A 22970-nucleotide genomic window follows, 5' to 3' on the forward strand; every position below is an offset into this window, starting at 1 on the left:
TTCAAGAGCAATATTTCAGAAAGCAACACATTCTCACTTTTCTTACATTCTGTTAGCATGATGGTTCTGCAGTAGCTTCATTCCCTGAAAAGTCAGTGTTCATACTGTGTCATATTCCCCACACCTCCACTTCCAGCAACACGCAACCACACTCACGCACACACACTCTCACACACACATGTGCACACAAATCAATACTCCTAAAAAAATCCCTCTCTCTCCTCTAGCAATCCTCAGCATGATGTCTGAAGGTGCTTGTATCCAGCTAGCTGGGTCTCATTATCTAAATGGGATTCTTGGCTCTTGTCCCTTCGCCGTTTAGTTCACAGATGCGCGTTATCCCTCGGGCGTAACCGGAGAAACGGCCCAGTCTGTGTGCAGCAGCCAATCCAGAGGCAGTCTGGCTCTACGGGTCTGGGGTGTGGTCGTGTTGAAGTGGAATAAGCAAAGACACGTGGTGTGTGTACATTCAGTACTTGGATCAGCACAGCACAGTGCATGGGCCATCAGCTGAAGCAGTGTGTGAATAAATGCTCTCGTGGCATCAAAGGAAGTATTAAAAATATCTTGCAAGAAAGCGCCTTCATTAGGACTTCTCTTCGATGACAGCTGACGCGCGCCCCTCCTCTTTCTCTCTGCGTTTGTGCATCTGAATAGGGTTGTTTTTTTTCCATCTCCATTCCCTCTCCTGCCACTGTGCCTGTCCTATGCAGAGCACGCTGGCTGACAAGTGATACCAGGTAATAGCAAAGTATGTGAAGGTAGTTAAGCCCATACAAAACTCAAGGTTATTAAACAGAGCAGTCAGTGCTGACTTTAGTTCCAGTTGAGTCTATAGGTCTATCGACATTTAGGGAAAAAACAAAAACAAAAACAAAAAAACTACAACCGTCTTTCCCCAGCAGGGCCAACTGAGCATCTGAGAAAATCACAACCTACAACAGCTCTCCCTTGCAAGGGCCACGAGAATGTCTTAGAGGAAAGGGTTCTGGTTTTGCATGTCCACTCCGGGCGGTCCGAGCATGCCGGTGGAGGAGAGGGGCAGCAGCGGCTGGGGCAGGTTGCCGGGCAGGTCCAAGGGGCGGCCACCGGCGGCGGCGGCAGCGGGAGGCTGGGTGAGGGAGGAGGGCAGCGACGAGGGCTGTGGGTTGGAGGGCAGGGGCAGGGAGGCACTGTAGGGCAACGAGCCCGACTGGGGCACCGGGGACGTGGAGATGGGGCGCATCTCGTTCAGGGTGAGGCGCGGCTGCTCACTTTGGAATGGATTCGAGGCTGCTGTGGTGCTTGGCCCTGGGGAAAGAGAGAAGGGGGGGGGTTTATGTCAAACACTTATGAAGCAGACCTGTACACCCAATATATTTTAACAGAGGGGGAGAAGGAAGGAGAGAGAGAAAGAGAGATAGAGGGAGGGAGGAAGAGGGAGAGATTGTACATAGACAGATCTAACATATTTATGTAGATACAAACCTATATAACTGTATTTACAAATATATATGTATGGATATATGTAAATATTATATATATCTATACCTGCGGCCACACCTGTGAGGAATGGGTTCAGAGTCTTGGGAGCAGGACTGGTGGGGATGAGGGAGTCCAGGTTGACCAGTGACGCGGCCACTGGCCCCAGGAAAGCCTCGGGGGTGCGGCAGGCCCGGGGCGTGGGGTCGGCCAGGCTCTCTCCCAGACGGGACATGTCAAAGGGCTCAGGGCTGCCCCCGCCGTGCCCGTTCACATTCATCTGACCTCCGTCCATGGCCTCGTCAAACAGGTCTCCATCTGTTGGACAAAGCCGCAGTATTGTGTCATCATTATGTGAACGGACAGAAAAAATATACAGGCCCCAGCCGTGGTGCGTGTGCACCGCACGCCGGCGACCCGGGTTCGATTCCCGCCCCGTGGTCCTTTCCAGTTCCCACCCCAACTCTCTCCCACTCTTTCTGTCTCTCTACTATCCTATCAGATATCCTATGGCATAAAAGCCCAAAAATATGTACTTTTTAAAAAAATAGAAAAAATATACAAAATAAAATTTTAAAAAATCTAAATTTGAAATGGAAATGTTATCCATCTCAGTCTGATGAAATCCTGAAATTAATCCTAAATCAAATACCAGTGGACAGTATTCGGGCAAGACAAGGCCAGTCTACTGCACCATTCTGACGTGAAATTCCCCATATGTTCGCGAGCTCATAACTGTAACTAAAAGGACTACCGCTGACACGGTAACTGAGAACACGCGGGGCGTACCTGAGGGACTGCCTGCGCGGGGGGAGGGGGGCTTTAGTACGGCAAGAGGCCTTTGGCTTTCTGCAGGAGTTGTAAAAAGATCCCCTCCTGCAGAAGAACACAGAGGCTCATTATGTAAGCTGAGGCAGAAGTGCTCCAGCGGGGAGGGAGGGGCTACTGAATTTGGGGTGTGATCGGACAGGACGCGCTTTGCCGCTTGTAAAATGCTAGATGCACCATGTTTTCATAAAAACATTAAAAAAAAATTAAAAAAAAAAAACGTGTCGGCTTTTTTGCTTCGAGTTGAACTTTTTTCCCAATTCCAGGCGCTCGGGGCTCAGGCCTCTGCAAGAACGCAAGACGCAGCTGGCGGACAAAACACAAGGCGCTCTGGGCGTATAAGCAGCGACTACAATGCTTACCATCAATACAAAACAACATGTCTGCGGGTCTGCAAAAAACACGTCCTGAATGATTGCGGCCTTAGGCTGATGACACACAGAGCAACATTTTGAGCAATGTTGCTGGGGAACGTTCCTGGTTACTGTGCTCCTGGTATGTAGTACCCTTTGATGTTGGACAACAACTTATTTTCTGGAGAACTTCAATCGCTAGTAGGCAAATAGTCATGATCATCCATTCAGCATAAATAGCACTGGTTATGTGGTTGCCCAGAAACATTCTTCATAAAATGTCTCCTAATCCGTATTATCACCTTTAGAAGGAACAGCACAGGACTGGGCCTTGATCCATGCCACATGGTATAGATTTTTAAGGGTTTTGATGATACACAAGGCCAGGATATTTTGTGGGCCATAGGCTGCAAGCTTTGACCCTATCTATATCAAAGTGCTTCTGTCTGTTAAACAATTTTCTATCTTTCCAGCTTGCTTTATCAATTAAAAAAGTAAGGCACATCTACAATCGATCATGCTGTACATAAGAGGGAAAGAGGAAACAGGTAAACTAGTACCTTTATGGGCTGGGGATGACCACATCTGGCCAGAGAGGTTGGACCTGGGAGCGCTTTGGGGAGCGTCCCAAGGATCAGCGGGGCTCGATCTGTGGTCCCAAGACTGCTGCGGTCGACCGGCGGAGGCTGACGCCGCCAACCAGGAACCACTCGCTCCTCTCGCTGAGCTGGCCTCTGCTGGGCAGAGTTTGGACGCGTGTAAGGAAACTTAAACCATGGGGTATGCAAAGCACTCGGCCTCTGTCTGAGCTCAACAGTGTGGAAGACACTGCCTTCTAGACACCACATTAAATACAGGTTATGTGCCCAGACAAACGTATTGCTTAGCAACTGACTATCAATAACATAAATACAGCTTCCACAAAGCACCGTTTGTTAAACAGAAAAATCTAAGAAATATAACCAATATAAGTGGTGATTCAGTGAGTCAGTGTGAAGCTGAGTGCAGAGAGGGGATGAAGTGAGGTGGACACAGGACAGCCTTACCCAGAGAGTCCCAAGGGTCGACCCTCAGGGGGCCTGCAGGCGCCACGTGGACATCACCAGATGCCAAGTCCCAGGAGTGGGCACTCGAGGGCTCAGCAGGGGCTGGAGCAAAAATATCTACAAGATCCATCATCGCCGACTGCACAGAGAAAGAAAGAAAGAAAGAAAGAAAGAAAGAAAGAAAGAAAGAACGAAGAGACAACAGAGCAAAAAGAATACATTTAAATGCAGGTGGTCGACCTTGGATCTGTCAGTTCTACCTGAAATACTGTTTTGAGTGCTGGGATGCATATTAGGGCCACAACAATTAATCGATTAGTTGTCAACTATGAATTCAATCTGCAACTATTTTGGTAATCAGTTAATCATAAATCGATTGTGTAAATTAACCCAAAATTCTGATTGCAGCTTATTAAACTTGAATATTCTCAGCTTTTCTTACTCCTCTATGAATGTGATTTTTTTTGCGACAAAACAACTTACCGATTAATCAAGAAAATATTTAACAGATCAGTAGATTTCTAAAATAATCGTTGGCTGTAGCCCTAATACATATCTACTCAAAAGTCCCTGAGCATACTACGAACGCCAACTGAGTTTGTTGTCAAAACTTGGTTCTACAGTTAAATTAATATAAAGCACTACTAAGTTATATTTAATGTGATGATTAACTAGCAACTATTAGGCGGTACAGTGTGTTCAAAACATGCTGGAATTGACAAGTTGTGTATATTTCTGGGATTCTCCACATACCCCCCCTCTCTTTGAGTCCATCTCTCGCTTACTCTCCTCAAGAGCTTTCTGGAGCATCGACTCATCTCCCCGGCGACTCTGTTGCTCCTGGCAACAGACACATGGACACAGTTGGCATGAAAGGGCTGAAGTAGCACTTATGTTCAGTCATCATGACAAAGCCATATTTGCAGAATCACGCAAGAACCCCCTCCCCCCCCACCCCAAACCCCACCCGGTTACCAGATGGAGCCATTCCATGCAAAACGTTGGACATGACAGAAGAGACATACAGTAGCTGTTAAGGTCACAAAGAAGAAAGACGGAGCATTTGTGCAAAGACCACTCTGTGAGTGGCTCCATTGTTCCGAACTGGCATAGGGAGAGAAAGACAGCGAGAGGGGCAGAAGGGGTTGGGGGGGGGGCAGTGAGGGGAGGGGGCAGTGAAATGGACACACAGGGAGAGGGAAACAGGGGAGGCAGTGTGTCAGAAAAACAAACTCTAAAGGAAAGCAGCACAGCAGGGCCAGCGGAGCCAGTGGCAGGGCCGGACACACATGCCACGGGAGCACAGGATGGGTTCATCTGGACACGACCCAAACCACCCCAAGCCCGAGAAGATCCCAGAGCCACTCACTCTCCTCACCTGCTGATGCTCCTCTTTGCTCAGGTTCAGCGCGATCTGGAGCTGGGTCTCCTCGTCCATATCCAGGGCCACGGGCTTGGGCGGGCGCGGCTGGGAGGGAAAGCCCGAAAGGGTTCATTGAGAGACAGAGAGACAGTGGGAGAGAGAAAGAGAGAGAAAGAGAGGATAGCGAGAAAGAGAGACAGAGAGAGAAAGAGAGAAAGATAGAAAGAGAGGAGAGAGAAAAAGAGAAAATGAGGAGAGAAAGACAGACAGAGAGAGACAGAGAGAGACAGAGAGAAAGCAAGAAAAAGAGGGAGAGAGACAGAGAGAGAGAGAAAGTGAGCAAAAAAAGAAAACAAACAAAAGTCAGTCAATGATCCAGCACAGATCATTGGCACAGGGCAGATCCCAATGTAGCCAGTGCATGCTAGCTAGCGAGGAGCTTTCCAGACTAACCAATCCAGGCAAAGTTTAGCCACCACTTTGCCTCTCCCATTCTTAAGGCTTGAACGTTCCCTTGTCCCCCCCACTACCATCAGCACAGGTCAGAGGCAGGGACGTCTCCCCACTGGCCTGAGAGAAAGGGAGTTGGTTAGGGAAACACACGGTCCGCTGGGAAGGAGGAGGGAGGGAAGGAGGGAAGAAGGGAAGGAGGGAGAAAGGGAGAGAGGGAGGGGGGAGGCATGCCACTTTGCCAGCCAAGAGCGGGTGCTGGGGGGGACGGGACACTAAAGTTGGCCAAAAAGCTTGAGGAAAAGACCTTCTACATGCAAGGTTACCAACGAGAGTCATTAAAAGGCCAAGCCGTGGAGAAGCCTCGCATTGAAAGCCGGGAGGTGGGCAGGGAACAGGGAGGAATATGAGGAATATGAGGAGGAGGAGGAGGAGAGGGGTTACGGGAGGGAAGATGCAGCATCACAACGCTGTACCTTCATGGCCTCCTCCTTGCTGAGGCTCATGGCAATCTGGAGCTGCGTCTGCTCATCGATATCCACAGCCGGTGGTGGCGGCTACAGAGGAGGAAGGGTTAAGGAGGGACCGTTTAACGTCCGAGCACTACATGAGATATCCTCCAAAAACATGCTCACTCACTCCCTTGGCGCACAATCTATATTCTACTCAATGGATCTCTATATCTACCTCTGAATGAATCTCTACCCCTTTATTCTATTCCATTATCTCTATTCTTTTCCACGTGCTAAGAGTAATGTAGCACTAAAGGCATAGGAATAGGTTACTTCAAGAATGGCGCTTTGACTCGTTTAGTTTGATTAAGTGTCGTGATGTGCTAATACATTTGTCAAGACAAACTGGTGAGCTGTGTGAGCTGAGTAAGAGCTTGACAGTGAGACGCATATAAAGCTGTCGAGAACAACAAGCTCATAGCACCGGCCCCCACCCGCTGAGACCCAATTATTCACTTCCCATGATGTCAATATCTGGCCTTGCTCACAAACACATGATCAATGCCTCAGTCCAGCTCAGTGCAGGTCCAGGAACTTTGGCACGTGACCGCAGTGAGCAGTGAGCAGTGAGCAGTGAGTGTATGCTGACTGGATGCCTCCACATTAAAAATTGATTCACAGGAAGCTAAATGATGCTAACACACACACACACACACTCTCTCTCTCTCTCTCTCTCTCTCTCTCTCTCTCTCTCTCTCTCTCTCTCTCTCTCTCTGGGTAATGGACACAAGGGGCTTTCAGAGTCGGCCTTGAGGAGGTAAAATAGACAGACGCTAAGATATGTGGGAGAGAGTGTCGGAGGAGACAATCACCAGTCAGCTCAAATCGCCCCCAATCCCCGGGCGAGCCACACAGCGCTTGCTGGCTTTACGACCCATCAGGGCAGTGACGTCTGGTGCCACACTGGTCCACCCTCACTGGGGCTATTGATTCAAGCGCGCAGCGGATCAGACGATGTGAAGAACTGCTGACCTAGCCTTGCCGGCGAATAATAACGCCACGCATACCGCCGCTATATGGACGATTTTTTGAATGAAAGCAACGCTGATTCGTTTTAATGTACTGCATCAGCATATATACTGCATGTGTTTTTCCCATTAGAAACACAGATTTAGGTCTTTTGCATTTATTATTATTCAGCACCACTGGCTAAGTTGGTGCTCTAGCTCAACTGCAGAGATGGGGTTGGTAAGTTGTTGTGAGATATGTACATTTTGAAAGTTTGAATCCAAACTGACCCTTCCTTTTAATAAATCACTTGGTTAAAGCCCACAGCAAACTCCACTCTGCAGACTGTGAGAAAAAGACTCCTTTCCTTTCCTACAAAGCACAGGCCCGGGGGAGAACCCACTCCAAAGGCACAGCCATAAATCACCACTCACTGCCCGAGCATCTCTCTAGGGCACCCTGGCACATTTGTATCAGAGAAGAAGCCTCCACATGAGCTACGCTAAAGGACGCTGCAGCAGAGCTGCCTCAATATGTTCCATACACACATGCGCAGGAACACACACACACACACACACACATAGAATAACAGTCACACACACAAACAACAACACAACTCAAACACAGATACACAGACACAGAGAGAGAAGCAGGTGGTGGTGGTGTGAAGCTCAGGTTTAGTGTTTGTGTGTGCACGCGTGTGTGTGTGTGTGTGTGTGTGTGTGTGTGTGTGTGTGTGAGGGGCTGGCTGACCCACCTTCTCCGTCTCCTCTCGGCTCATGGCCAGGGCCAGCTGCAGCTGCAGCTCCTCCTCTCCGCTGGTCTGCGGCCGCGCCTGCTCCAGATCCGGCGCTAGTTGGGGGGAGGAAGAAGAGGCTGAGAGGATGAGGAAGAAGGGAGGCGCGCGGGGGGGTGGAGGGTTCAGAACGAAAGTGAAAGCGAACAGGCAAAAGAAGAGGAGAGAGAGAGAGAGACACACACAGAAAGAAAGAGAGAGAGAGAAAGAAAGAGTGAAACGCTCAATTCAGTCCTTTTTTTTTTTTTAAAGGCTGGGATTGAGAAAAAGGGGGGGTTAGGGTGGGGGGTTTGGGGGGGGGGGGGTCAAGCAGAGTTTGAGAGCGCGATGGCACTGCTCGTGCATATTAAGTTGCCTGTAGTAGGCACCCGGGTCGCCAGCACTCGGGCCCCCGGCGTGGAATTGCTTCCCCTCCCGCCGCCGACCCTCCACTGGGAACAATGCCGGGCCTGTGCAGGGCAACATGGACGAGCGACAAGTTGGGGGGGGGGGGGGGGGACTGCACTATATCAACGACCCCCCCCCCCCCCTAAAAAAAACCCCAACCTAAATCCTGTGGCAGAACGCAGGTCTACCCAGGTCTGTAAGGTGGGGGTGGGTTAGAGGCTGGCAGTGCCCATGACTGGACGCCATGGTAGTGAGGCTGGCAGTGCCCACGACTGGATGCCAGGCCGGCAGAGGGCCAGACACTGGCAGAGTGCACGGCCTCTGAACACCACCCCATCACTTCCACTGCAGTGCCTCTCAAAGGCCCCTGCCTGGCCTGGAATGCGCACACACGCGTGTGCACATACACACACACGCACACACACACATACACACAATTACACACACATACACACACACACAGGCATACATGCGTGCGCACACACACACACATACATGCACGTGCACACACACACACACACACACACACGTGCAGACATGCGCACACACACACACACACACACAAGGATGTGTTTACTCCCCCATCCAGTTCCCTCCTGTCACCCCTGACACACACATGCCCACAGAGCCTCCAAGGGACTGAGGCAGCGTGGAACTGTCAGTCGACTCGCTACACACCTTGCGGGAAGTTTCTCAACCTGCCCCACCCCACCCCACCCCACCCCAACCCACCCCAACCCACATGCTCTGCCCGCTTTCATCACACCCTGCTCACCCCTGACAGTCTTGCTTAGCGCAGCAGATACACTTCTCGCTAGTCATGTGTATTATGATTACACCGACTTCAATCAGGTGTGCGACGTAGAGCAACAACAACACAGAATATAAATAGATTTTCAGAGCAGGGGGGGGGGGGGGCACTAGGTCCAGGATTAAGACTGAGAACCTCAGCAGACTATAAATGCTCCAAATCTTCTTCTCCCTCCCTAGACACCCGTGTGCTGTACATACCAACTAAATCTGAGAGTCCCTCCGAGAAACATGTCACTCAGCGTGCATTCCGAACAGCTGCACAGCACTCTGGTGTTGACCAGGCCACAGAACAGGGAGGCACTGTACTTCCCCAGATTTCTTGGCGTACATCCAAGACAAATACGAGTCTAGCTCTGCCACTAGAAAACCCCAAAATCACACCGATTCCATGGGAATTGGACTGCTTATCTTCAGGGAAGTCTACCGTGAGCTGAAGTTTTGCCAATAAAAATTCTGTGAACTAAAATGTGAACAGAGTCACGGAGTTCACCATGTGTAGAAATGTAGGTCATCATTCAGAAACTCCTCATACTGTTCCTGTTCCTGAGTCAGGAATCAGGATGACAGTGTCAAAAAGCTCCTGACAGACATGGTGATATTAGCACCTTGCTGCTAGGGAGCAGTGTCTGTCTGTGTGGCTCTGTGCCAGGAGCTGTGTGAGGAAAGGAATCAATCAAGCTGAGAAAAAATGTAATGAAGCAGAACAGCGGCCCTGACAGGAAGAGCCTGGCACATATCATATATGGCTTCCATGAACTGTGTCCAAATCCAGCCAGGCATTCCCCACCCGATGCCCCCACCCTTCCACACACAAAGGGCATGAAAAATCACAGTGGAGCTGCTTGCCTCCCAGAGTAGAACTACATGAGAATACTTGTGGGAGAAACGATGGGAGAGTGGTCTTGAGTGTGGGTGGGATGAGCAGTCACGTTCTGCGTTCTTTTTTTCTTCGTTCTAATCTACATCAATCAATCACATTGAGTTCAGACAAAGGGCGCTTAAACTCAGAGGAAAAACTAGCCTTACGAAATGGTGGTTCTCATCACAACCTTTATCACCTGACTCATCCTGGAACAGGTTTGTGTGTCACAAAATGCCAAAGTCATGTCTGACACCACGAGACTTCAGGTAGTGTCACACACCCACTTGTCCCCCCCCCCCCCCTTCCACATACGCTGCTAATCAAGACCATCCACCAGAACCGGTGGACGGTGCCAGCTGACACCCAGGCCTTTCATATATACACCAACTGAGACATGTGGCAGGGAGTCACATTTTGATTTCTCTTCCAGTGGGACAACATAATGCTGCAGTGTGTGTCCATTTCTCAGGACTTGTTTATCTTGATTGAGCAAGAGCGAAAGAATGGAAGGAATGCAGCCATAGATCAAGATCACGACTCAGTACAGTACAGTGCAGCGTGACTGAAACTGAGAAATGATGTTGGAGCCCGGAGCCCCGGACAGAACTAGTGAAACGAAAACATGAATGAAAGCATAGAGCTTCCTTCCTCTTTCTTACCCCACCGAGATCTAGACATAAGCGACTCAAATTAGTCAGAAATATTATTCCAAACCCTACTGAGACAACTGGAGAAAAAAATAGCTGAAAAAAATGGCTTACAGGGTTGTAATGATTTGTTTATAGAAATGTTTTGTAGGTTTTTTTGTCAATGGATCAAGTCTGTCTAGGTTATTCTGCATTCATTCTGGGATGGGATGTACATTTTGTTTTGTGGTGTGTCATGTTGACAGAATTATGGAGAGTCCATATTCCATAACACAGATGTTTCCACATGGTGAAAAAGCCAGCAGCATATGTACCCAATGAAAAGTCTGGTATATTTTCATGAAATCAATACAAGCAATAAAGCAATCATGGACCGGACTACTACAAGATGTAAGACCAGAAGAGGCAAGTAACCAAACCAAAGTCCAAATCTAAACAGTCTAAGTTCCAGCCATTGATTGTCCGATGTCTAGTTCAGATGAAGGTTGCAGAGAGTGCACGCACATCCAACTTAGTACAGGTGCAGGGTAAAATAGATCCATGAATAAGAAAAGAAAGATACCTGCACTGTTGCTGCTGCTCCCAAAGTGATTTACCGGTAATACAGAACGTTTTGACCAATGTTGGTATAACACCTGACGAAAACCAACAGTCAAAACGTTGTGTATTAAATCAATTCGGGAGCAGCAGCAGTGTGCGGGTATCTTTCTTTTCATTAATTAAGATGAAGGGCCCATGAAAGACAGGAGGCATTATATGTTTGTACTCACAATTATAGGAAGATGGGGATCCTCGGGGCCTGGCCTGGTGCTCCTCCCCGTACAGGGCCCCCATGCTGGGCTGGCTGCTGCGGCGCCCTGGGTATGGAGGTGGCATCGCCCCGTAACCCATGCTGGTGCCCGCCATGCGCTCCCGGGTCTTGTGGGCCTGGGCGCGCTCCTGCCGCAGTCGCTCGTCGTCCCGGATGAGCGAGACCAGCTGCTTGGCGCGCTCACGCACGTGGATGCCCTGGTCCTGGCCGTCGCGGTCGATGTACTGGAAGTCGCGTAGCGTCTGGATGGCGTAGATGTTCTCCTTGCACTGTTGCGCCACCCGCTCCGAGCCCGTCTTGATCAGGTAGTCCAGCAGCATCAGGGCCTTGTAAACGTGGCGCCAGTTCTTGCCGTGGTCGTTCAGACGCTTCCAGATCATGCCCATGACCTCGGTGAAGGCCACCACGTTGAAGGTCATGTCGGCAATCTCGGCCATGAGCGAGGTAGGGGGCCCCCAGGGGTCGTTGGAAGTGGCCTCGCGCACTTTGATCTCCGCATCGGTGTAGTTGTTGACAATGTTCTTCACCGAGCGGCGTAGCGATGAGGTGGTCATGGTGTTTGTCTGTAGCGGTGGGAAGGCTAACCCCTCCCCACAAGCAGTCCACTTCTAAATAAAAAAAAAGACTAAAGGGAGATATCTGAATGGCTGTTGTCACCTCAGAGATAGTTTTGGATACAGCTCTGTCCTTCCCTCCGGTTAAGCAGATGTATCAATGACATGAAGACCTGCTGAATAGGGGGAGAGAGGGAGGGAGGGATGGAGTAGGGGAAAAAAACAGGCGTCATTGCAAAAGCCCTCTGAAACCACAGCATAAGGTTTCAGTCTAAGCTGTAGAAAAACATTAACCTCATCTGCTATCCTGGGATAGGGGGCTAAAGTGGACAGGCTTACATCCCTCAAAGCTCTCAACAAAGCAGAAAGTCTCCTCTTGCTGAACAGCTAAGTGAACCTCCTTAAACCCAACCTATTCCTCACTCAGTCACCACAAATAGTCACATTTTACAAATGCTTGCGTCTTCATTCCAGAACACTCCACAATACCATAAGGCTAACACCGGGCAAAGAAAGAACAGGAGAATAAAGGCTAGAATTACAGCACTGGAGGTAAGCTTTCTTTCAACACAGCGGTGTCTCAGAGACAGCCAGTGGGTGTGCTATACAGTAGAGTCTCGTCCTTTGATCAGTAAAGAGACAGCCAACAAACCACTCCATCGAACAGAGAGATTCACTCTGTTGACCACTGAAATATGATGCTGAGAAATTATCAGACTCTTTGGTCCAGTTCTTAAGAAGGCCAGAAAAGCCACAGTGCCATTATGAATTCAAACATGAGTCTGCCAATCATGAGTTGTCAAAGGTCATTACAACTTACAACATTACAAGCACAACTATCTGGGTCAACAAATCCCTCTTTTTATGCATTAATTTTCCATCCAGCAGTAGTCCAAGGGCTGAGATTCGTTACGGTAATGACATTTCCTCAGTACTGAGCTGAAACTGCTTAAGGTCACTTAGCAATGCTGTTAGGAAGTACAGACTCACGCCAGTTTCCACCCATTATTAGAAGCTAAATCAAGTTGTTTAGATGCAAATGCATGCAGGCCCTGTGGCCATTCTAGAACATCTACAAGTGTGAAATTAACCTGTTAAAATCTGTATGTATGTGCGTGCATGTGTACATACACACACGTTTTAGGTCCATGACTCATCCAAGACCACATACAACTATCTTCCTCTTTTTCCCAGAATCCCAAGCCAACATACCTTGTGTCCTATGCCTCAACATTCCTTGCTTACCAAATCACCTTTAACACATCACTAATCTCAATTCAAGAACTAAATCTGGCCAGTACATCATTCCAAGCAGTAAGAGGATGGAAATAGAATGGTGACATATGACCAGTCGACCACTGATAGCGTCCTGGGTCAGAAGACCACATCCACTCCATGCAAGCAGCACTTCCAAGCCCACCCACAGTCCCAAATCACTCCAAAACCACAAACCTCTCTGATCTGTTCTGCTGTATGCTTCTGCAATCCATTAATACATATTTTAATGAGGCATTAATGCTCCTTTCCAGAGCCATATGTATGAATATTATATCGATCTGTGATTCCTGGGAATTAAACTCAAGGTCTTGCTGCTAGAACGTTATTCACCTGCCAATAGAAGAGATACTGCAGTAAATTGCTACTTTTCGTTCTTGTGGATATGTTCTCGGAGCAAGTTTAGGAGGAAATGAAAGCCAAAGGCTTGTTTAAAGATAGTGATGTTGGTCTGTCAGGCTATTAGTCTGTTCTATTTTAAATCAATTCCCCCATAAATGTTTCCTTGTCAGAACTGGTGCCAGTAATTACACAATAATCCAACCCCAAATAATTAGTTCAAGTAGGCCTAGGCCCAAAGTAAAAAAAGACGCTGCCAAATTGGTGTGGAAATCATTCTAATCGACTTCTGGTAAGATACAATAACTTAACATGTTTTATATAGGCCTGCTATATAGATAATACAGAAAATGAGAACACAAAAAAATGACCTTAATGCCATTGCAGGGGGAGTTTGTATTTAGTTTTGGAATCAATAGGACCAAGTGGTGGAATGTGAGACAGCTGGCAAACACGCAGAAAACAATCTCTTCAAGTTCAGCAGAGCAAGCCTTCTTCTATGGGTAGGCCCGTTTGGTAGCATTGGTATTAATATGTATCCAAATCTAGAATTTACTGCTAACACTCAACACTACACCTGAAACTCTGATTTGTGGACTGGGAACAAGGTCATTACAATGGGCCGTAATTGAAAGCTAGCAGGTCTACGGCATCAAAATTTGAAGGAATAGCTCGCCAACTTTAATTGGGTGAGGCTAGGTTTCTTAGTTTGCGCTACACTGGCCTAGATCCATGTTCACGAGGCTCCGGAATTTCGCTTACAAATACGAATTTACACTCGTAACTGAAACAACAGAGAACGGATGAAGTGTTCAGCAGCCAGACCTACGACGACACTAGGTCCGGTCGCTTTTAACCCGTTTGAAAATAAACATTTAAGTGGAACACAGCATTGCAGTCGAGATTGGCATAATTACGCGAGGCGGACAACAAGCAGCATTACATTTTGAGAATTCCATAACTTACCTGGCGAAAATGCCAACGTTAAGTTATATTGCGTCAAATGTAATGAACACAACCCAGTTCACGCCAGCTTCCCAACGAGCCGTGACTCAGCTGGGCGCTGTGGTTTGCGCTAAAACATCCCGCCTTGTTAAGGAAATCACGAATAACTTACGAGTTAACAGGACAGCTTCCACTCTTACCTCTTACATTGTCCGTAATATGAATCCCAACTTAGGGATCCTTTTGCCAGCAATGCTTCCCCTTGCCATGTTACGTGTGTGCAACTCATATGCAACACGAATAAATAAGCTTAAAAACTGGTCGAAAGGATGATTTTGAATGTAGTTTCTTCTAAAAAGCGTTCATGGTCTAATATGTAAAACTGTACTCCGTTGGGTTTTATAAAGCCACAGTGACCAGTGTGTGACAATACACAACTCGGGCGCCGAGCCTGCAGATAGCACAGACAACCAACCCCCCCACCAAGCAGTAAAGTGAACTAGGAATGGGAGGTAGACGGGGAGGGCTACGCGTTGCCTGCAGAGTCAGCCTTTAACCCATTCCATTCCACACCCCAACTGGGGTCTGTCAAATAGTCTGATGCCCGCCATAATAATAAGATAGCCCTCCCTCCATTTAAGTTCATAGTCTACCTACTTTGAGTGTGTTTTAGATGAGTGACTGACTGTTACTGGCTTGCACTAGAAATGTAAATGTATTTACCAACTATCTATCTCTGAAAACAAGGCCACAGAAGACATAAACTGTGGAAACACAAGACATAAACTGTCCCTTACATGACTCTGCTTGTCTAATTCATAGATTAAGAGCTGTAGGCCTATTATTGTATTTTCTGTATTGTAGGCCTAGTCATTCTGGTTTAAAATACATAAAAAGCTTTGGTGGCACTGATTGCAGCTTAGCCTACTCCACTGCTCACACATTTCAGCAGTCATCCACATCAATCATTAATTTCCACTGAGAGTTGGTGTGTGATGTCACCCTGGAAATAATCAACAGTCAGAATCACTTCTTTTTTATCGCGATGGGTTCCGGTAGTCATGTCCCTGAATTGTACACATAATGAATGAGTGGGCATGTGTGAACAAGACAAGTACATACTGTTTTATCTCTACACTCCGTGTATCTATCACATGGGGTGGTGACTGAGAGAGGGAGAAAGAGACAGAGAGAGCAAAGGATTGCAGAGCCGCACACTCCTTCATACTTGCCCTCTTCTGACAAGTTGTTTAACAATCAGGTGTGTCAGGAAAGACCAGTCTGTTCTTCTTATTCACTTAGACTCACCTGACCAGAAAGAAGGCAACATCGGAAAACACCAACATGCTGGTGCACTTCACAAAATCTTCATGCAAATACAATGTATACCATAGATGGAGATAAAGTGTCAAGTCAACTATGTTTGGGGGTAATGTGATGTTTTTAGCCCTTGAATGTTGATTTGTGATTTTGTTTTTGACACTAAATAGGCTTGGTTGTTGATTGGCCGCTGTGTGAAATCCCCTAATGAACATCTCTCGTATATATTTGACAAAACCCAGAATAACTCTTGAGGTTCATGGAATGACTCATGTAATGACATTGTGTGTGTTTTTAATTCAGGAGTCTTCATTGCCAACTATGAGTGGTATAGCTTCCTGACTGTCATTCCTCTCAACGTGTGGTGGTTTCAAGTGAAACTGTTGTTATGCCCCATGCAGCAACTTCACACATTTTCTCTTTCATTCCCCCCTGACCTCCACACAGTCCCACGGTCAGTTAACACCCCTTTGTGTGCTTTTCTCTAGGCTGGCTCCCAATATGCCCGCCCCATGTCTTTATTTCTCCTGAAAACAGTCTCCTGACCAAATTCTTTGTCTCCCAACAAAAGCCCGGTGATGTCATCGCTGAGAGGCATGCCGGCAGTATGCTGATTTAGAAGGAAGGGTGGGGATGGGGGGGGGGGGGGGCTTGGAGACAGCGCAGTAGCACTGTGACATCACTAGTATTGTGGTAATGTGAGGATATCTAAGGACCTTAGATAATCCCATGAAATATTGAAAAAGGACACATGACAACACAGCATCTGAGCAGTTTCCTACCTGAGTGTTTCTGAATGAAGTGACTTTACACAGGAAGAGCGCTGGGGGCCACAGTGCGTTTATATTTTAGGCCCTGGACCACATCTGGGAATAGTTTTATTGGAACTGAGTCAACGGGTTATCTAACTTTCTTTTCGGGCTGGAGTTAAACACGTCAGACACAGTAGGCTAATGCCCTTCACTAAACAACATTGTGCTCACTGCCGCCCTCTCCTGGTTATTTCTGCTCAGTGTTTCTGTTTGCTTTCCAGATGGTGACATACTGTTTCCAGACACCCTCAAAGAACACTGCCACACTATTATGCTTTGCCATTTATGAACTGAGTTATAGCCACTAGCCTACATACAGCTGTAATTACAAAATCTCAACATTTTCAAACACTCAATATAACCAGTAGCCTAAGTATACCTTTCTACAGGAGTAGAAGAAAACACTTGTCAGTATAATTCAAAATATGAAACAGAAATAGCTCAGGTCTCCCCGTCCATTAGCCTGGGATTCATAACTCTTTCGCTTTAGACAAAGGCGTCTGCCAAATAGCCATTGCCATAACCATAACTCTTATTGACAACGACACAGAGGAAATATGAGATACAATAGTTACCATGGCAATAGAATTAGCTTTGTCACCAGAAACATCTAATCAAAGGGCCCTCCTTCCATAAAAGAAGGAAAGAAAAAAACTTTGAAAGGCAAGGTTAAACATTCTTGCACTGGCTGATCTGTTCGTTCACAGTGGCCTTGATCTGTGCAAAAGGCAGGAAAGTGAAGGAGAGTGTGGAGAGAGACAGTCAGAGGACTTTGGTGAGAGAGGATGTCATTAAATCACCAAACTCCTCTCCAAGGCAAACATAAAAGACTGGCAGTGAATGTGATGGCCAAGTTACATCATGTCTTGTAGATGAGTTAAAGACTGCTGACATCCGTAACCTGACAATACTGCAAAGCCTTACAGCTTTTATATCCCTCATACTGAACAGGACTAACTGTATGGTAGTTCATGTCCAAAAACAGACAAATTTGAATTGGGACAAATAAGAGTCTACTGCCCTGTTGCCCAGAAACACTCCACAAAAAGGCTACATTTCTTACTATCTGTGAGAGTGAAAACTGAAAATCCTTACAAGGTAAACTGATGGATGTGCAGTGTGTCATTGCCTGGAAAGAATTCTTTTGTATGACTTGCACTGCCGAAGGTGCTACAAGAATCCAAGTGTTTACCTTGAAGGATCTGCATTCAGATTGTGAGCGTGGGAGTGTAGACTACGGCTTGAATACATGTCGATGTTGCGCTATAAAAGGCTGTGTGCCACTGCATGATTCGTAGACTTGAGTATTCTGCCAGTAATGGCGACCATACAGATGATCCTGATAGCATAGCAGAGACCTGGGAATGAAGAGCAAATTGAAACATTTTAGCACTGACTATTTAACAAAGACACTCTCATGGCAAATTACATCTCCCTCTTTTTATGCTACTCCTCATTAGAGGGAAACACCACGAGAGTGAGAAATGGTATAATCACTTGCATATGTGCCCTCTGACAAGTCGTGGGTTGTATGAACAAAACACACAAAACATGTTTGGCCAAAAAAAATGGAAATCCAGAAATAATTGTACATTCCAAATATAACTAATTGCCTCCATCACACATGATCATGATCAAGTCTAAAAAAAAAAGTCAACTGCTCTCCTAATCAGGTTCCATCACGAATTATTCCAAAACAACTAGACCCACCATGTTGCATGTTATGACATACACTGATATACTAAACTGAAATCACATATATTTAATATGTGTATAAAATAGCATATACTGTACTATAATTACTTAATAAGAAATACAGGGTATAGGTTACAATAGGGTGACTACCAGTGTACTACTACTATTACATCATGCGTCCAGGGTGCCAGAAAGATCTGACACCCCAATTGGTTCTATTCTTAACTCTCAGTTGAGTCGTCTTCAGAAACTATGGTCTTCCGCTGCTTCTTGAGGGAGGGTGACGTACGTGGGTGTGAGCTATCCCCTATAAATTCAGCCGCTTTCGAGATGTAGCTCACAGTGCGCTCGCTACGGAGACTCTCTCAGTCGGTGCTCTGCAAACAACAAGTACAGACCTGGGGTGACTACGGGAAGGATCATGGAGGTGAACGCAACTGAGAAAATGTTTCACTCGGTTGACGGCACCGCCGAGACGTTCTGCCAGTATGCCTCTCCATCTGACAACAGTTTGTTGACCGAAGTGCCCGTGCAGTTTGTTAATGGAAAGGTGGTGAATTGTACATGCTCCTCGGCAATGCTTCATCAGTACAAGAACGCAGCTCAGTGCTTGCATGCCGCCGGAGTTAAGGTCTCCACCATCTCAAAAGCTAGAATGGGTATCCTAAAAAATGTTACAAACTGGAGGCGAGAAAGAAAGACAAGGGTTGTGCGGTCCTCAAGCGTTGGCCATCGACATTCATCGTCAGACAGACCCAAGTCCGTCGATCCATTAGCTCCGCTTCTGCTTCACGGGCAGAGCTGCACAAACTCCACGACACAAGACGCAGATGCAGACGAACTACGCTTCAGCAAACCAAGAAATTACCGGCGCGTAGTGGTCCTTGGCTCACCGAGAGTGGGCAAGACGGCCATCCTGAGACGATTCCTGCAAGGGGGGTTTGAGGACAATTATATACCCACAACAGAAGACTATCACAGTAAACTGTATCACATTCGTGGAGAAACGTATCAGATCGATATTCTGGACGCCTCAAACGAGAGGGACTTCCCCGCCAAGCGCAGGCTGTCAATACTGACAGGTAAGACGCATAGAATTACGCACGAAATAAAATATTTAGATTTTCTACTGTCGTGTCATTTAATTTATGTGTGCAAAATGCTGATTCCAGATTTTGTCTTCAACAGGTGATATATTCCTCCTTGTGTTCAGCGTGGATGACAGACAGTCTTTTAACGAAGTCTGCTCTTTACGCGCAGAGATTAAACTGGCCAAATCCAAACTTGCCAAGTCTAAAGAGAACACTCAAGTCCCCATAGTAATATGCGGGAACAAAGTTGACCTGCAGACCGAAAGGGTCGTCCGCCGCCCAGAGATGTGCGAAAGACTCGGGGAGGACGCTGCCGTGTTTGAAACATCGGCTAAAGACGGTACCCAAATGGAGAAGATGTTCGAAGCCCTGGCGCAGCTCGGCGGACTCCCTGTCGAGACGCGGCCGTCTCTGCACAGAGACATTTCAATTCGCTCCTATGAAGCGCTGCATGCTGGAAAGCGAAGCAAACGGGAGATCCGATTGCTCGCCTTAGATGGACCTTGCGGTGCCGTTTATCCACTGGCCCGCCGCCCTAGTTATCACAGCGATCTTCGTCGCATTCTCGGACCTAGTGCCTCGAAAAGGACCACTCCTATTGAGAGGTGCCAGATCCAATAAGAGATTGTATAAAGCGACGTCCACATTATTTATGAATAATAATTATTCATTTTACTGTAAGAATATGTTATTCTATTCCTCTGGCTGGACCAGAGGGCCTATATTATTTGTGCAGAAGTGACTGTATGCTGCAAGAAGAAAAAAGCCAATACTTTGGGCTAGAATACACATTATTATCAACTGTGATGTTTAGGAAATGTTTCCTTACTCTGATATATTCTAATAAACCAAAATGATATTAAACCTGATCTGCGTGTGTTTATCTAAGCATCAAAGGGAATATAACCCTGGGAGGTAAATGATAAATTCTCCATTTAGAATGGCTGTTCAGTTTAGAAAGTGTGGGCGCGCGCGTACAACCTGATGTGGAGGTTGTGCGTTGTTGCTATTGTATAACCCACCCCGAGTAAGAACTGCCTGTACATCAGAACAAACTATTCCCTTTCACAAAGCTCATATCCACCACCCACGCGCAGTGAGTGTATACTCGGGAGTCGTGTCTCATCCTCAGTTATGGTATTTTGTAACGGCATAGCCTACGTCACTAGCCCATCAATGAGCCCATTTATGGGACACAGGGGTCTCATCATGTTTGAGGATACTTGTTGATCAGGGACACTGCCATTCATTAACAGACTGTAGGAGTGAACGAAAGGCAGATTGCTACTCTAAATGGATGCGGATAAATACAAATGGAAACATAGATCAAAAGTACTGGCAAAAAGCGGATGTGTGAGAGGACTCAATCGTCAGAACCATGGACAGCTCGAATAACGGGACCCTATTTAATAAGGCCTATTATCAAACACCCACGGAAGGTACATGCACACGAGAGAACGGAAAAATGTGGATAACAGATTGAACAAATCAAGGTTTTGAGACATTCATGTTTTGAGGCATCAGACTCTCTCATATGAAAATGTGAACATGCTATAATACGACACTATACTGTGCTTCCAAACCAAACCAAATACTAAAGGGGTGTTCACATTGTTCGCGCAAGCAGCAGCACTGCGGCACCCTTATTTTCAATGGCTAGCGAGCGCAAGAGGTGGCCTGCTGCTGCGCTGAGTAAAGCGCAGTGCAAGTATCATATGCAAGTGGCATTTTGCCGCTTAGCCACTCTTGCGCGTGCCACGGTCAAAGTTGAACCATGTACTATACTGAACCGCGTACTGTAAATCATAGATCTTTTGCGCCGAGACCAGCGGCAACCACAACAAAAATCCTTTGGACATCTTTGAGGGCGTTCACACTGTTCACGCAAATGGCAGCACTGTGCTATGAAGCCTTAATTGTTTTCAATGGCTTGCACCTCAAGAACTGGTATGCCGCTGTCCTGTGCAAAGCGCAAGCAGCATTTTGCTACCGCACTGCTCTGGCAGGTGCCTAAGCCCGGCAGAAAGCATAACAAAAATCTTAGGGACATTACCTCAACAAAGATCAATTATACTCCCTAAGGTAGTCTGACCAACTTTGAACATTGAACATTTTCACTGTTGAATTAATTATTGTATTGAATTGAATATCTGCCAAATCCCATAACCCATACATCAAAAGTGAATTTAGTTTTTAATTAAAAAAAAAAACTCTAACTCCGATTTAAAATACACTAATAAAATGTATGAATGACAGGTATTCTAGTTAGTAGTTATATTTATGGGTCTTGGCCTTCCATATAACCATCACAAGTTGTGAAAACTCCAACATCATAAATGAAGCATAAGGCAAACATCAGCAACAGCAACAGCAGTCTACTGAGATTCCAATCAAATAACAGTACAAAGCCAAACAACACGACACACGTGCAGCCTCCATCCCATGCTCTCTCCATACAGCACGCCCACACAGCGCACCATAGGCAAACCGCAAAACAAAACAGCTTCAGCTAGCTGAGGTCTCCAGGCTGGCTGACCTGCACGCAGCCGAGAGGAGGTATACAATGTAGGCCTCGTCAACGCACACGTGGAGAGCGCGCACGGGAGAGGCGTGCGGAGAGGAGAGGTGAGGGCCATCGGCATGCATGTGTGGACGCACGTGAGGACGGCTATAGCCACAGCTATGCGTCCAGTCCAGAGCCAGACAAAGGGCTCCTTTCACGGCTGCCTTGTCGCCCCTCTTCAGGGCCACAGCACACAGCAGACACCATGCTGATGGAAAACGTGATCAGAGATGAGCAAAAATACCCGCAGAGGATAATGCCCACTTGAGTCCCACATATACATTAAAGGGGCCTCAGCATCAGCCTCAGAGGACTGCTTTCAGTCCAGCGCTTTGATGAGATACATTCTGGATATGCAGCTCCACAATCATCTCCAATTATCAGTAGAAGGGGTCATATTATACACTGAACTCTCTGAGTGGGGTGAATATTGATGGCCCCTGGTTTCAGCTCAAAACAATCATCTATTTTCACAGTTAGTGGAGAAAGAAGCATGCAGTAGAATTGACACAGGTGGTGTCTTTGATGCTGTAGACCAGTGGTTCCCAACCTGGGGTCCGGGAAACTGAACTGCGTAAGCAACCTTTAGGTCGAGCTAGGCTAGGCATTGGTAATTCATCCCCGGCCCCCGATTGTTGAACAAAAAACAATGTATTGTGTGTGTATGTGGGTAGGAATTCGGGTAGGGGGCCCTGGCTTGTCTTAGACACAGACAAGTGGATGAACTAACCTAATAGCTCAAGCTCTATGAAAAAATCAGTGCAGTCCACTGGCTTCCTAGGCTGGGTCAACCCTGCCTGACCTGCCAGTGAATTTGGATTTCGCCCAGCAGCTCAGGCTGGAAACCTGCACATCTATCTCCCTTGCTTCCTGCCCACAAACTAGCTTATCCAAAAGACTGTTGGTCTGATTGGTTGAAGGACTATCCAAGCGTACGGAGTCAACTGAACAATGCCCATTGATCAGAAATAAAGCACAGACTCCCCATACTAACATTCAGTCTTAAAAGATTGAGCTTAGTATGGTGACAGCCACACTACTGGCCTCCTACATCCGTGTGGACAACCTTTCTGTTGTCTCCATTTAAAAAAGAGGAAAG

General features: G+C 47.0%; 2 protein-coding genes across 9 annotated transcripts; one reads left to right on the top strand and one right to left on the bottom strand.

The window, feature by feature from the left end:
- Nucleotides 1-113: 113 nt before the first annotated feature.
- On the bottom strand, nt 114-14884 carry epn3a (epsin 3a). Of its 8 annotated transcripts, none has more exons than XM_062533223.1 (10): nt 14591-14884; nt 11237-12004; nt 7719-7813; nt 5978-6058; nt 5058-5156; nt 4442-4528; nt 3689-3827; nt 3203-3379; nt 1531-1779; nt 114-1290 (listed from the first exon to the last, which is right to left on the bottom strand). In XM_062533223.1, the coding sequence occupies exons 2-10, from the start codon at nt 11829-11831 to the stop codon at nt 974-976; spliced, it is 1839 nt and encodes a 612-aa protein (XP_062389207.1). In that variant the 5' UTR covers nt 11832-12004; nt 14591-14884; the 3' UTR covers nt 114-973. The 8 variants fall into 8 exon arrangements, with proteins under 8 accessions (XP_062389207.1, XP_062389210.1, XP_062389209.1 ...); XM_062533226.1 differs by having other exon boundaries at nt 5067-5156; nt 11237-12007; XM_062533225.1 differs by having other exon boundaries at nt 3203-3376; nt 11237-12007.
- A 3828-nt stretch (nt 14885-18712) lies between these two features.
- Nucleotides 18713-19929, top strand: rasd2a (RASD family member 2a). The gene is made up of 2 exons (XM_062531279.1): nt 18713-19299; nt 19406-19929. The coding sequence occupies exons 1-2, from the start codon at nt 18795-18797 to the stop codon at nt 19927-19929; spliced, it is 1029 nt and encodes a 342-aa protein (XP_062387263.1). The 5' UTR covers nt 18713-18794.
- Nucleotides 19930-22970: the final 3041 nt, after the last annotated feature.

The sequence above is a fragment of the Sardina pilchardus genome, chromosome 3, assembly GCF_963854185.1.
Source record: "Sardina pilchardus chromosome 3, fSarPil1.1, whole genome shotgun sequence".
Lineage (NCBI taxonomy): Eukaryota > Metazoa > Chordata > Actinopteri > Clupeiformes > Clupeidae > Sardina > Sardina pilchardus.